At 39.3% G+C, this 16,412-nt stretch overlaps 1 protein-coding gene across 1 annotated transcript in view; it reads left to right on the forward strand.

The window, feature by feature from the left end:
* The window catches only part of MYH15 (myosin heavy chain 15), a 183,087-nt gene that overhangs the window by 72,233 nt on the left and 94,442 nt on the right, over positions 1-16,412 (forward strand). Inside the window, 8 exon segments of the mRNA XM_032629422.1 lie at positions 3,497-3,676; positions 4,784-4,916; positions 7,892-7,959; positions 8,793-8,841; positions 8,844-8,879; positions 12,651-12,768; positions 13,673-13,796; positions 15,607-15,743. Coding sequence (XP_032485313.1) covers positions 3,497-3,676; positions 4,784-4,916; positions 7,892-7,959; positions 8,793-8,841; positions 8,844-8,879; positions 12,651-12,768; positions 13,673-13,796; positions 15,607-15,743 — 845 coding nt within the window.

A 16,412-nucleotide genomic window follows, 5' to 3' on the forward strand; every position in this document is an offset into this window, starting at 1 on the left:
CCTGGTGTTCCCCTGATGTCAAAGCCCACAAAATATTGGACCTTAATTTTAGGCCTAATACTACATTACTATTTATAAAACTTTGAATGAAATGCTGTGGAAAACTTAAGCATTTGTTAAAAATAGCACTTGCCCTTAGGATGTATGCAGTCAAATAGGAGATTTGTAAGTATAATAAATGTAGAAATATGTGTCAGGATAAATGCAGTAAAGGCACAGACAAAGGCCCACAGAGCTCAGAAGAGCAGAGGTCACCTCTGCCTGCAGGAATCTAGGAAGGCCTGCTGGGAAGGGGGGTAAAATTTCAGCTGGGTCTGAAGAAATGGATATGATTTCAGCAGGTGAAAAGAGGAAGATTGTGAGCATGTGAAGGGACAGGCAAGAGCAAAGCCTTAGAGAAGGAAAGCAATGGACACATTTCAAAATCTGCTTAGAGCTTGCAGTATACAGACAAGTATCTAGAAGTAAAAAAGGAGGGTCAGGCTGTGAAGGGATCTTAATGAATTTTGACAGTATTTTAGGCAATGGGGAGCCAGAGAAGCATCGGGCAATGGGGCAGTCAGAGATGCTTGGGTTTAATCTGGTGGGTTTATGTATGGGGTCTGGGATGGGAAGAAAGCTAGAGTTAGGGCAATTAAGAAGCTATTACAGCAGGTGAGAAATAGAGGCCCTGAATCAGGACAGCAGACATGGAAATAATAAGAAAGTAACAGATGTAAAAAGAGAGGAAGGCAGAATTGATAAGATTTGAAGAAGGAGAGGTTACAGCATTAATGTTCAGAGTCAGGGCAACTGACTTAGACCATATACTGTGTGCTAGAAGACAATTGATGCTACGGGGCAGAACATAATTACTTTTTTTCCTGACCTATTTGGAAATTAATTTGCTAGAAGGCCTCATATTTATTAGGAGTTTTATACTTCCTAAGCATTGGAGAAATAGAGAAGACCCTGAAGAAATAGCGTTTTTTCCCTCCTCAGTGGTTTAATTGTTACATTTTGAGCTGTGACATCTACTTGCTTTGCATAAAACATCCATTCTTCTCCAAACAGAAGATGGCTTCATTGGTGTCCCAGGGACACGATGGTCCTCATGTATGGAAGGTGGCTCTGCTGGAGATGGGGGCTGCTGCTCCCTGTGAGGCTTTGCCACATCCCTCTTGTTAACAGGCACCATCCCAGGAGATGCTTACGTTTTAAAATGATTCATTCTAGTGTTCACTGAAGGTTGACTATTTCTGTGGTAGGAAAATATGCAGTACAAGATGGAGTCCACACCTCTAAGACCGGTGTGGACCGGTGACTCAATTGTTTAGTTTTATCAGGTTCTCCTTCCTCCTGCTTGTTCTCCTCCACATTTCTCACTTTGCCAAGAACTTGCAAGGTCAGTGCTGCCAGGAGCAAGACTTTGCATATTTACTCATTGCATCATCCCCCACCTGGATGCTTGGGAGGAAAGAAGATGTGCCAGAGCCCTTCGGTACAAGAGTTATTGATGGAATGTCATTCAATACATTTTCTATAAAGTGCAGATTCTAAGTCTATGAGACTAGACAAAAGAGGTAGAAAACCATAGTCCGTATATTAGAATGATAGACTCAGGTGGATAAAAAACATGTTCTTCAAGAATGTAATAATCCAAATTAGACCCATTCGTATGCTCCAGTGGCATAATTTTGAACAAAGGATTCTAAACCACAAACAAATTTTCTTTTCATATATCACCCAGCCAAAGCCTTGACTCGGAGTTGGTGTGTTCCTTCTCCATGAAAATATTCAAGCATAGGCTATAACCTACTTTTTAGAGGGAAATTCTAAATGGAATTCACAGAGCTTTTCGGTGGGTTGGGCAAGACCTATAATGTCTCTCCCAAACCTGAGCATTTGTGGTTCTTAGGTACAAAGGATTGGTAGAGAATCATGAAATCTATGTTGTTGGACCAAGGGGTCATGGTTCTATCTTGGAACTCTCATGACATTTTCTGTTTGCTTTGTAGTCTACATATTATGTACATGTCTTATCTTCTCAGTAGATGCTCTGCAGCCAGAGCCCATGTCTGATTTTTCTGTTATAACCCAAAGTGTTTGGTACAGTGATTTGTTCATAGAAGGCATTTCAAAAATGTTTGTGGAGTAGATAAATGAACATACAAATCCACAAATAGATTTGCAAATGTAGGAATCCTTCATCTTCCCCCCCCCCATACCTGTTTTTCCCCATGTCTATATACCCTATATTGGTTAATGGCCACATCCACTACCCATCTGCTCAAACCAAAACCTGGTCATCCTTCCTCTTTCTACTACACCCCACGTTCTATCCATCAGCAAGCTATGACTCAGCTCTACTCTCCACCAGCATCACGTTTCAGTGACCTCTCACAGTCTCCAACACTACCAATCAACTAGGTCAGCATTCAGCAAACTATGGCCCTGTGGGCCAAAGTCAGCCTGTAGCCTATTTTTGTAAATAAAGTTTGAATGCAACATTGTCACACCTGTTTTATTTACATATCGTCAATTAGTGCTTTCAGGACTGAAATGACTGAGTTGATGGCAAAGGAGCAGCAGAGACTCTGTGGCCCACAAAGTCTAAGAGCTTTACTATATGGCCCTTTAGAGGAAAAGCTTTCTGATGCTGTCATCAGTTTTCTATCACATATCCTTCCTTGTTTGCTTTTTTAAACAACCCTTTAAACATGTAAAAACCATTATTAGCTCACCGGCTTTCCAATACAGACCATAGGCAGGATTAGCCCATAGGCTTTACTTTGCCAACCACTTCCTAAACAAATAATCCTTTTCAAGTATTAATTAAATCACATCACTTTAAAAATCTCCAAAGGACTCCCATTACACTTAAAGTAAAATCCAAATGTCTTACCATGGCCTATAAAGCCTTTGGGATCCAGTACTGCATCTCTCCTTCCACGCACTCCCTCCGACTAGCTCTGCTCTGTTCACACTTGCCTCTGGTAGGACCTGAAATTTGCCAAGGGTGATCCTGCCTCAGGGCCTTTGCACTCTTCGTTTTTCTGCCCAGTAGAGTTGTACACAGGTCTTCTCAGGATTTGCTCTTCTCATTCAGGTCAGAGGGTTTTACTGGACTCTCCTACTAAAATAGCTCTCACATAGCCCCAGTCATTCTCTCTCTTTACTTTGCATGATTTCTTCAGAGCCTTTATGGGAAACTAAGTTATTTATTTAGTGTTTACTTGTTTATTGTCTGTCTGCTCCACTAGAATATAAGTACCCTGAGGACAGACACTTTGTGAATGTGGCTCATGGCTTCATCCCCAGCTCCTGCTGGTGCCTGGTACCTAGTAGGTATTTAATAAATATTTGTTGAATGGATGATTGGCTAATTATATGTAGTGAATCTCCTTTCTCCTTGTCAACTAATTAGGTTCATAGGAAAGAATTTACATTGACCCTCTACTGAAAATACTGCTTACTGGTATTTTTTCCAGCTGCTGTTCATCTGTATCTCCAACAGCCAATGGGCATCTTTTCCATCCTTGAAGAGGAATGTATGTTTCATCAGGCTGCAGATGTGACTTTCAAGACCAAACTTTCTGACAACCATTTTGGAAAGCCAGTTCATTTCCAGAAGCCCAAGCCTGACAATAAGAAGAAATATGAAGCTCACTTTGACCTTGTCCATTGTGCAGGAGTGGTAAGTTACCTCTAGACCCTCAGCCCTGAATTTTCCTGCCTCTGTTTCAAATGTACTCAGCCCAAATCCTTAGATAATATATAAGTAAAGTTTAGATTAGAGAGATGAACAAAATAAATCTCAGGTCCCCAAAAAAAGTTGGTGTAGCCTTTTAGCACTTAGGATATGAAACACCCATACTATAATAACAGAGGTCAAAAATCTCAAAATCGACTCTGTCACCCCAACTCAAAGTAAGACAGCTTCAGAAAGTTATGGAGACCATCAAAGACATGGGCTTTTCCTTACTTGTCCTTCCCTTCAACTTAACATTGTGTGAACGAGTGATTTCAATTGATCTTTTTATTGAAGATTTTTTTTCCCTTCTCTCATAAAGAGTACTGTGAAGTAATGGTCTCCAAACTATGACCAACAAAGATTCCTAATAACCCTCACTCCCTCTCCTCATTTCCCCACTGGAGTGTGTGTGTGTGTGTGTGTGTGTGTGTGTGTGTGTGTGTGTGTATGTGTATGTGTGCGTGCACATGCCCCTTCTTTCTGCTTTTATGCTTCTGGTCAGTAATTCTGAATGGCACAAAAAGAGAACTGACGAAGGATAAAATAATATTTTGACCTAAAAATGACCTGTCAGTTGTACCTAGATATGCTTGTAAATCTCTTCTTTGATATCCTTGAATATTAATTATAATGATATTTATAGTAAAATATCATTGATAATGTTTTTGGAATGCTCACTGTGTGTCAGAGACAGTTGTTCTGTTGCGTCTATTCTTGCCTATGAAGGAGGGCTGATGTGAATTGTTTCTCCTGGAAACGCCATCTATTTCTTCCTCTCTCTCCTTGGTGTTTCTTTCCCTCCCTGATTCTTTCTCCCTCTCCCTCCCTCCCCTTCTCATCCTTTCTTTCCACAATGTAAATGGTAAAGCCTGAGAATCTCTTTGGGTTGCACATAGATTTCTGGAGTATTTATTCAGTACTGTTACATCAAACTGATTTAAAATTAAAGGACCCACACAATTTATGATTTTTTTTAAAAGGGATACACAATTTTCTAAGTAACTTATGCATTCACCTCTTTTGTTACCTGAACTGCATGCCTTTCCAAAGGTGCCTTATAACATCAGTGGCTGGCTTGAAAAGAACAAAGCCTTTCTTAATGAAACAGTGGTGGCTGTATTTCAGAAGTCATCCAACAGACTCCTGGCAAAACTCTTTGAAAATTACATCAGTACCAACACTGGTGAGTTGAAAAATCTTCCTCAATTTTTCAGCCTCCAAATGGAACCCATGTCTGCCTCAGCACTTATAAAATCCTGGCTTCTTTCCTGTGATATCTGTGTTTGATCCCTGTGGTCTGCGTCATCCCCTCTTATTAGCCTTTCCGTCCTCTGGCTGGTGGTTTTTCAGGGAAATGGTGCTCTAAGGTAGATAGATTTCAAGGAGACTGCTCCAGCCTGCTTTTATCTTCTACTTAACCAAGCTGCAGAGACAGCAGAAAACCATGTTTTGATAAGTGATTTGGGAGAGATAACAAGCTCCTTTAATACATATCCCCCAAATATCTTGGAATTCTCTTTCACAGTGCTTTTATATTATAGTAATGGGGTTTTTGTAAGCTTCATGAGAGCAGAGATTATGTCTCACTTGTTCAAGTGTATCCTCAAGCATGTAGCAGATGCCTGTTTAGCAGGCACTCCATAAATACTTGCTGACCAACTAACAACCAATCTTGTTTAGTAGTCTGTAATTTACAAAGCACTTTTAGATACATTATCTTACTCAATCCTTGTCCTAGCCCTTTTAGATTCATGTAAAGGGAAATCTCTCCCTATCTTATAGGAGCAAGTACAGAATTAAAGTTTCACAAATCTACTGTTGAAAGATAAAGTCAGGCATATTAAAATTTTTAAGAGTTTATTTGAGGAAAAAGCAATTGAAATTGGGCAGCATCAAATCAGAAGTGGTTAACAGCATTCCACCCACAGGAGCTCAGGGAGAGACTTTTATAGAAAAAAGGTAGAAGCAAAGTAAAGAAATCATTGATTAGCTGTATCTAAAGCCCAGTTGGCTGTTTGTGATTGGTTGTCCTTAGCATTTTGATTTGGTAACCTTGGGGCATTAACAGACTTAGATTTTGTTTGCTTACATAGGCTGCCACACAGCATTAGAGCCACCTCAGTCTGATGGCCTCCTTGCTTCATTAATTTAACACTACTAAATGGCAAAGGCAAGGTAGGAAACGGGACTTGTGCTTACTAGCCTCGTGCCTATTCCACTCTCACTGTCTTCTGGAAACAAACAAAACAGAGAGATGGACAGGCTACCTGGATTCAGGATCCAATTCAGACTTCTACACCTTGGAGGACACAGAGGCCAGGTTGCTGCCATTACCCTCACGTCTGGACTACTGCCAGCAGCAGAGGGACACAGTTGTCACAGTTCATAGCTGTCAGATTGGCATCTCCTGAGCAGAACTGGTCTTCAAACACGTTTGGTCCACACTGATTAAAAAAAAAAAAATTGGAAGTTCTCACGTACACATTTGGATTTCCTTTTTCTTTTGAAAAATGGGAATTATGGGAAAATAGAAAATCCGGCCAGTCTGGTTTCAGATGCCCTTGTAGCAATGGGGCAAACTGTACTAGCTGTTCTTTAAGTGGGATGTGTCCTCTTACTTTCTGACATTCTCACCCTCTTGTCTTACACCCAGCTTCAAGCTCACTCCTGTCCCCTGTTACCTGCTTTGGGACTCCTGATGGCATGGCCAGGGAACGGAGAGAATTTAGCACTTCCCAGCCGCATTAACACATGATGACAAAATTCAGAAGCATGCCTGAAATCCTGTTGGCCCGCCTCAAGAGGAGCTTGAGAAATGGAATCTATTGGGTATGGACCCTGAAAATCTGCAGGTAGTGCGTTTGCTTGATTCTAATAGCTTCTAAAGTACCTCTGAGAAGTCTGATAAATAGTGGCCACATAAGTGTATGGCTCCCAGATGAGTAATTCTCTGGTCATAAGAAATCAGAGAGTGGTTTGGGCAGAGAATGAGAGAGGAAATTGTCTTCTGACTCTTCCGGTTGTGCTGTGTTCTTTTGAACTAGAAGAGAATTGTCCAGAATATCCTTTTTCATTATTTTTTAAGGACCCCCTGAAAAAGGACTTGCCTCCAAGTTTCTGACTCATCCCAATTAAATTACTCATAATAACCATACTTTCTTCTGGAGAATCCAAGTACTGTAAACCAGTTACAATTCTTTTAAAAAATTAAAGGAAGGTAGTAGTATCCCCTTCCCATGGGGAAGTACAAAGAAGTCAAGTGATTCACTTGGAAGGCTTGGGGCATGTCAATAGGACATCAGTGATTAAACTTCATGACATCTGCCTCAGCACAGTTGCTACTCAAGCTAGAGAGTATTTTATCAGTTTTTCATATTGACAGCTGGCCCTTTTTTTCCAGATTGCCTATGGGTTTTGTTGTTATGCTTTTGTACCTTCATGAGTTAGCGCTACACAAATGTTTGTAAAACAGTTTGGCTTAGCATAGATTCCTTTGCTTCAAGAAAGTGGGAATAGATTGTTTTTATAAATTACAGAAGTAATGCATGAGTGTTGCCCCAAACACAGACAAAATAGAAAAACTAAAAAGAGGAACATAAAAGTTACCTTTGATCTCACATAGAGAGATCACAATTGCTAATATTTTAGTGTATACTCTACCGAACATTTTTTATGTATATAGTCACCCGTAATACAATCACACTTAAAAACATGTATACACACTCAGTATCATAATATACAAACTATTATGTAGCCTAATTTTTCTCTCAAAATAAATCCGAGCAATCTTCCCATGCCAGTTATATGGATCTGCATCATCATTTTAAAACATTGCAGTGTTTCATTGTACGCATACTCTTTCATAATTTAAGTAACCAATCTCCTGTTGGTAGACATTTGTTACCATTTAAATGTTTTGCTTATTATTTTTTTTAATGACTAAACAATGCTGCAGTGAGTATCTGTGCACAGTTGCCTCTTTCCTTAAGGAAAAGCACCAGAAATAGAGTTTTGTGTTGAGACATGAATATTTTTAAAGCTTTTGGTAGACATAGCCATATTGCTTCTAGAACTTTGACACATTTTTGCTTTCATCAGCAGGGTTTGGTAATGTGACAAAAAAGGGCCTTTTTAGTGTTTTTTTTCTTCTTTTTTTAGCTCTATAGTTTGGGGAGAAGAAAGGCAAGAAAGGAGCTTCATTCCAAATGGTTGCATCTCTGCATAAAGTAATTTTTAATTGCATCTATTCATATATTAACTACCTCACAATCTGCATATGTTATTACTTATTTGAAATTTTACATCTTCAAATAAGGATAAAGTATCTGAAGTTAACCAAGTTGGAAAAGTTAAAGATTATCTTGATATTAATGGACTTTCGTGGACACTGTCAGTGTCCTACTTAGATCCCCTTTATCAGCCCATCTTACCACTTATGAAAATATTAGCTCATAATAACTCACAGTTGCCAGAATTGCCCTTGGTCGAATGGGAAGCTAATCTGTCTCCTTACTCTCCTCTTCAGATTCTGGCCCCTCCCTTGTCTCAAGGAGGTACCAACTGTAGTATAATTGGTACATTTGTGCTCAGAGCTTCTGCAGGACTCAGACTGAACTGAGTCTATACCACTGCTTTTTTCTCCCCCTGCCCTACTGTACTTCCCTCCTTCTCCAAATAAATCTCTTGAACGAGAATCTCCATCTCAGATTCTGCTTCCAGAGAAACTGAGCTAAGATAAAAATTTTCCAGGCAGGAAACTTGAGAAACAGTTTCTTTCTTCAAGCCATTTGATTGCCCATTCATAAAGTATTGCTACCAAATTTAAAACAGGTAGATATGATACACAAGAGAACTATGTCAGTCAGATAAATATTGACTTGTCAAGGGAAGGAAATAATGTATTTTGGTAAGCAGGGAAGAATGTTGAATTCATTATTTTATTGTTGCTATGCATCTGGCTTTAAGACTAAGTTGGTCAACATGGAGACTTTTGTGACATAGATTGGTGTTTTTAATGATTTGCAAAGTGATTTTGTGTTGGTTATGATCTCTGTTTTAGGAAAACCTAAATAAGTTGATGACTAACCTGAAATCAACAGCACCTCATTTTTGAGATGCATAAATCCCAATGTGAACAAAATGCCAGGTAAATAGATTTCTTTGTAATCCACACTAGGAAATTCATTTGATTTAAGCTATGTTGAATGTCTTTTAATGAAATATTTACCAGTTTGTTTTATATAAGGGTAGATTTTCAGATAGAAAAGCTAAAATAAGTTAAAAGTGAGTTTTTTAAACCTCCTCAAGATTGCCTTTGAATTGAGATTCAAGTGGACATACAGAAGGATTTCACAAAGCAGACTCAATTGGATAACATTAGAATGCTTGACATTATCATTTAAATTCCTCCTTGAATTTCACGCTAAAATGTGGATGAGCTTCGGTGCCATTGTCTACAAGGGCAAAGTATAATAAGAAGGGATTGAATAATCAATTTGGGGATTAAAGTAGATATTTAAGCATAAAGGAAATCATTTGTTCTAAATTATCTAAATTGACCATAAAGAGAGTTTCTAAATCCATTTCTAATTGTTCAGAACTCCCTCTAGTCTTCCTTCATAATAGTAATATCCTCCCTCTCCTTAAAACTACCTGTCTCTTTAGTTATGTACTTCTGGGCAGTAGATACTTTTTTTTTTTTTTTTTTTTTGCGGTACGCGGGCCTCTCACTGTTGTGGCCTCTCCCGTTGCAGAGCAACAGGCTCCGGACGCGCAGGCTCAGTGGCCATGGCTCACGGGCCCAGCCGCTCCGCGGCATGTGGGATCCTCCCACACCGGGGCACGAACCCGTGTCCCCTGCATCGGCAGGCGGACTCTCAACCACTGCGCCACCAGGGAAGCCCAGTAGATACTTTTTAAGAAGTATTTTATTTTTCTTCCAATTTTATTGAGATATAATTGGCACGCAGCACTCTATACGTTTAAGGTATACAGCATAATGGTTTGCCTTACATACATCATGAAATGATTATAAGTTTAGTTGACATCCATCGCCTCTTATAGATACCAAAAAAAGAAAGAGAAAAAAAACTGTTTTCTTGTGATGAGAACTCTTAGTATTTACTCTCTTAATAACTTTCAACATACCATACTGCAGTGTTAACTATAGTCATCATGTTGCACATTACATCCCTTGTACTTGTTTATCTTAAAAATGGAGGTTTGTATCTTTTGACCACCTTCATCCAAGTTCCACTCCTCCACCCCACCTCTGGTAACCACAAATCGAATCTCTTTTTCTATGAGTTTGTTTGTTTTTTGAAGATTCCACATTTAAGTGAGTGTGTCTGGCATTTTCACCATAAGCTTCTTTGCTGTTAACATCTTTGCCCCAAGCATTTTTGCTGCAAGCATTTTCCCCACATAACTAATTGGCCATAAGGCAATTTTGTCATAAAAGATAAAATAACAAAAAATAAAAGAGGGGCATTAAAAAGGACATAATGAAACATGAAAAATGAATAACAAAATTTAAAAGACTATTGTGAAATATAAAATATTTGAATAAATTTAAAATGTGTGTAGATTCACGACAATATGGTACAAATATCTGATTTTACTTTGTGGGTTGAACCTAAGCATTTATCTTCCAAGTCTTTGTTCATAGTTCATTATACATTTTTTGGCTTGTTGATTCATCTCCTTGTTCTGCATCACACATTTTCTTTTTTGCTAAAATTTCTTCCCTCATTGAGAGAGGTATCAGTTTCCAAATACTAGGATACATGTTTGTAACTGAGCTTTGTGTTGTGTTATGAAAGCCTTCCACACTGTTGTTTGTTCTTGGCATATTGTCACATGTCTGTTGGTAGATGTTCCAAGTTCTATGGAAAATGTGGGTTCAACTCTGCACCTCTGAGGCCCTCAGCCTCTTTCAGATTCATGTATAGAAAATGGGAGTATTGTGTCAATGGAGAAATGAAACCAAATTGTCAACCAGTTGAAACCAAACTGTCAACCAGTTATTTTATCTTTTATGGCAAAATTGCTGCATGGCCAATTAGTTATGCGGTGAAAACATTTGTAGCAAAAATGCTTTTGACAAAGAAGCTCATGGTGAAAATATCTAGAACCATAAATGAGATTGTATGGTATTTGTCTTTCTCTGTCTGGCTTATTTCCCTTAGCATAATGCCCTCGAGGTCCTTCTGTGTTATCACACATGGCAGGATTTCCTCCTTTTATATGGCTGAATAATATTCCATTATACACATATACCACAACTTTTTTATCCATTCATCCATCAGTGGACACTTAGAATGTTTCCATTTCTTGGCTTTTGGAGTGAATACTTTTTGATGAATGGATGGTGCTAGGGCAGTGATGAGATAGATAGGTGGTGGTGAATTATTTATGTTTTTAATGAACAAAACAAAGTTTTTACAGATATTAATTACATGGGTCACTTTCCTTACATCTTGGATTTGAAGATTCCCAGGCTTCTGTTTGGAATTACAGGCTTCTGTGGAGCTTGGTTGGAGGCTGTCAGCCTCAAAGTTGTATATGCGATAAGCACTTATGTCTTCAGAGCACTAATCACTCTTGGAATATGTAGCCAGATGTTGTTGATTCTGATTTCTGAGGTTCTGTAGTACCTTGCATTTTTATTAACCGCCTGTAATTAAGACTCCCATCTTGACAGCCTGTGACCTATTCTGGGAAAGTGTGATGCTAAACAATGATGCTGCAGTTTGAGTTTTTGCAATGCAAACCCTTCATGTGCATTCACGCTGTATGTTTTTGCCTCATTGTTTCTTATCAGCTGGGTTTCTGAATGCATCTAGGGACACTGCTTCCATCTAGCAAGGAATCTAATTAGCTACCTCTATTTTGGAGCAATTCTGTTACCTATTAGAGTTGACTCCCATCGAATCAGCTCTGATTTCAGCAGGTTTTTTTTTTTTTCTAAGTCTTAAGAGAAAGTCATAAGAAAAGCTTCATGATCTAATCAAAACAGTTCTTCATATGTCCTTAAAGGGAACGAGTATGCTTGACCCTATTGTGTCATAGAACTCCGCTTCTGCTCCTTCTTACAGATGATCTGTTTCTGTCTATGAAACGGATGGGAGTGCAGGACTATGAATATATGGCTTAGGGTTTATTCCTGTGACCCCGGGCATAAGCAGAGAATCATCTCATTCCATTTTCCTTATAACACTCTAGCAGGTCTTTGTTAGGAGTGCTGCTTGGCTCCTTCCAGAAGCCTTGCTGAGAGCCAGATACAGTGGCTCATTGGTTGGCTTTTCTAAGGCTCCTATCAGAGATTGCAGCTGCAGTTCTAGTGGGCTCCATCTCAGGAACAAAGGGGTACTAGGAGAATGCTTATACTATGGAATACAACGTAGGCTTTCTCAAGATAATCAGGAGAGAAAGTAGGCCGGGATGTGGCCCATTCTTTCCTAATACAGAACAGTAAACACAGTGCTGCGGCTGTTCTCATCTTCTCCTTTCATTATATTCCCCCTTCTTGTAATCCCTCCCCTTCTTACTTGGAGATGCCAGTTCTCTTTTGTGTTTTATCCCCTCTTTAGCTGGTTTTTGGCTGGCAAATGGGTATAATGCCAGTCATTTACATTCTAGCAAAGATGTATTTTTTTCATCTTCTAGGAGTATTTGCTTATAAAATCTTGACTAACTGTGAACTAAAGGTTTCATTCCAGGTAAATCCTATTCAGAGACTCCTACATAATAGGATGGGTACTTTGAGTGCCATGAAGCTGGGAGTGAGTGAATCCTCTTACCTATGATGTAGAGAACACTAGATTCAAACTCTTTTAACCTCAGATGCAGCAATTAGGACAAAATCTAGGGTAAGCATTTTTTTAGACATGGACTCATTGTGACCGTTTTTCTTCAGATGTAATGGATGCTTATTTGGTTCTACAGCAGCTGCACTGTAATGGTGTCTTGGAAGGGATCAGGATATGCAGTGAAGGTTTTCCAAACCGACTGCTGTATGCTGATTTTAAACAAAGGTAAACATACATCCCAGGATCCAAGAAGCCTGGGGCAGTCCATTTCGTTTTCTTCTCTTGGAGTGTTTAGGCATGCATTGTTTGTTTGGTTGATATCCTCCAGACTACAGATCAATGTGTTTTGGTGGCGGTGAGATATATGATGACAGAGTTCCATTATTATTTCCCCTTACATCCAACATCTATGTAGCTGTAATATCCTTAAATCTCTATTACTGGATAATAGACCCACATATAGAAGAAATATATAGAGAAGAACGATATGGAGGCTGAATTGAGTCTCTGAAATGTTGTATGTACTTAATCATAGCTGCCATCCAAGCAGGCTGTTGCTTTACTAGCAATCCTGTGAGAGGAAGGAAGCCAGCAGGGAGTGCAGAAGAAGGCAGAAGAGGCACCTTTGCTTTCTATTTCCCAGATTCTAAATGTGTAAATTATAGGTGATCAAGCAAATGTGAGCAAAGTAGAGTAGAGTAGAAAGAGTACCTGTGTCAGAATTAAGAAGTATATTTCTAGCTTTCCACCAATTCACCATTAGGGTGAGGGAATCTTGGAAAAGACCTTTAACGTCTCTGCTTTTCAGTTTCCTTATCTGCACGATAGAGATGTACTTAAGCCTGCCTCTTTCTTTCTCTTTCTCCTAATCTCTCTCTCCCTCCCTCCCTAATTGAGCCGAGAATCAAGTGAGGTGGTCTCTACAGCACTATGAAAAGTACAAATTATTATTCCAAAGTAAGGAATTATTGCTTGTATCCTCATTATTACTACCAAGAGTTTTGTGAAAATTGAACATATTGGTAGGAGGGGTGGAAGTCTATATATACCTCCTTTTGTCTCACTTGTCCAGATTTTTCTTTATTTGCACCTCAACCTCAGGATTTATTCTTTACTTATTTTAAATTAGGTACTACATTCTGAACCAAAGGGCCTTTCCAAAGAGCAAGTTTGTGAGCAGCAGAAAAGCAGCTGAAGAATTACTTGGCTCCTTGAAGATAGACCATACACAGTACCACTTTGGAATCACTAAGGTAACCAGAGAACTACAAAGAATGCTTTTGGAGAAGAGTGGGAGGAAAGTCTGTGTATCTTAAAATACCCATGAAAGTGCAATTATAAGGCATTCTACAGCTCTTGTGACCACAACTAATACAAACAGAGCTCCGATGAAACTGAAAACTTCAGCACTATTTGAGAGAGCAAATTCAAAATTCAATGCTTTTTGAACCTCAGTCTTGACTACATTTACATTTTTATAATTATTCATCTAAGCAAGTTTGTGCCAAGATATAAAATACTGAATCAACTTTAGTGTGCTAGAAAATGTGTACACATCAGAGCTAGACAAAATTGAACCAACTTACTGGAGATAACTGCTTGTCTGCATGTGAACTGATTCATTCACAAGTACACTTTCAGGAAATTAATTCTGAAAGACTGTCTAAAAATGTTAAGGTCGGGCTTTCCTGGTGGCGCAGTGGTTGAGAGTCCGCCTGCCGATGCAGGGGACGCGGGTTCGTGCCCCGGTCCGGGAGGATCCCACATGCCGCGGAGCGCCTGGGCCTGTGAGCCATGGCCACTGACCCTGCGCGTCCGGAGCCTGTGCTCCGCAACGGGAGAGGCCACAGCAGTGAGAGGCCCGCATACCGCCGGAAAAAAAAAAAAAAGTTAAGGTCAACCCTACCATCCAAAAAATTAATCCAAAATTAATTTCCTTAAATGTGATTCACTAAATTCTGCTTCATCTTGAAGATCTTAACATGATCCACATATTTTGGGAAACTTCTGACTAACAGATTTTGTTTTATCCATTAGTCAATATCAGATTGTTTCTAATGACATCCATATAAAGGCCAAATTATTTGAAGGAGAATTGGAGGGTCTGGGATGAAGAGCTTAAGAAAAAGAACTCTGTTGGACATGATTATAAAATATTACTCAACTCCCACATTTTGAATACCTGAGAGTCTGTTTCTGCTGGTTTTCACTCCTGGTGCCTTGCTTCCTTGTATGTTTAGTTATTTTTGCTGTATACTACTCATCTAGGGCAGGACTAGCATGAGTTGAGACAGCCTCCTAAGGCACAAAATTTAAGGCAGCACTCACTCTTCAGGTTGTATAAGTACTGACTTGTACAACCCTGAAAGTGAGTGCTTCCTTAAAATTTGTGCTTTAGGTACCTCACTCACCTCATCTTGGCCATTACTAATGATTCTTGAAAAAATATTTATGTGTATTTTTTATTGTCTAAGACAAAAGTGACTTTCTCTAGAGCAGAGGTCAGCAAATTATGGCCTAAGGGTCATATCCATGGCCTATTTTTTATATGGCCCCCCTAGCTGAATATGGTTTGACATTTTTAAAGGGTTATTTTTAAAGAGGAAGAAGAAGAAATAGAAGAAAGAGAGGAGGTGGAGGAGGAGGGCGATGGGGGTGGGAGTGGAGGTTCTACAGAGACTGTATGTGGTCTGTAAAGCCTAAAAATACTTACTATCTGGCCCTTTACAGAAAAACTGTGCAGACCCCTGCCTGGGCCTATCTTAAAACGTAAACCAAGTTCCCTAGACAACCTAGACATTACTAATAGATCAGGAGAAGGATAGTCTAAGTTCTTAAGGAACCAATATAACCACAGGATTAAATAAAGTTGTTTTTGTGTGTGTGCGTGGCAAACTTTAGGTTTATAAAACCAAACTTTCTAGAATTTACATTTTACACATTAAGAAATATTAACAAGTAGTAGAACTGATAAACAAATACATCAATCGCTCATAGGGCCATTCAACAGGCATTTACTGAATGCCCACTATGAGTAGAACTAACATCTGACATTTCTTTTAGGTGTTTTTAAAAGCCGGCTTTCTGGGCCAACTGAAAGCAATGAGAGATGAGAGACCATCTAAAGTCTTTACATTGTTCCAAGCCAGGGTATGGGGAAAATTGATGCAAATCAAATTCCAGAGGATTCTGGGAGAGAGGTATGATATCCCCACCCTGTGTCCCCACTGCTAGAGTAATGGTGTGCCTCAGTCAATGTGACTTTAGCTCATTGCCTTACAATAGGTCAGGGTAAAGAGCTCTGCCACCTCTGCTTAGTCTGGGACTTAATTTGAAATTTTTAAAATTATGGAACACCAAACAGAGCACAAAGGGCTTCTATTACCCTATCTAACTAAGAATAAGCATAATTCAGATATTTCTTGCACTGCTTCCAGTCTTCCCTTTGGAGGGATTCTTTGTAATTGGCCAAGTCTAGATCTCTGAGAGCAGTGTGACTCATAATTCAAAACAGAAGCAGACCTAGAAGTGTTTGCATGCATCTCACAGCCAGCTCTGTGGGGAAGTTTGCTGCAAAGTAGGTAGGTGTTCTGATCACTTTACAGCCTCCCCTGGGTCAGAAACTTACTCTTGGTGACATGTAACCATAACTCTGTTACTTCATTTCAGGCAGGTTCACTAGGGACATTTATCATCACCTCTGGACACTGAGGCATAGGTTTTGTTTAATAGAAGAAAACCTTTAATAGAATCATGGAAAGCAAGCTAACAAAATATCCAAACAGAGGGACTATGAGTAAGGGATTCTGTGGTTGTCGTATTTACTTTTTACCATAGCACAGTTTACCTTCTGGAGAGAGGTCCACAGG

Source organism: Phocoena sinus, chromosome 4 (genome assembly GCF_008692025.1).
Source record: "Phocoena sinus isolate mPhoSin1 chromosome 4, mPhoSin1.pri, whole genome shotgun sequence".
In the NCBI taxonomy this organism is placed as follows: domain Eukaryota; kingdom Metazoa; phylum Chordata; class Mammalia; order Artiodactyla; family Phocoenidae; genus Phocoena; species Phocoena sinus.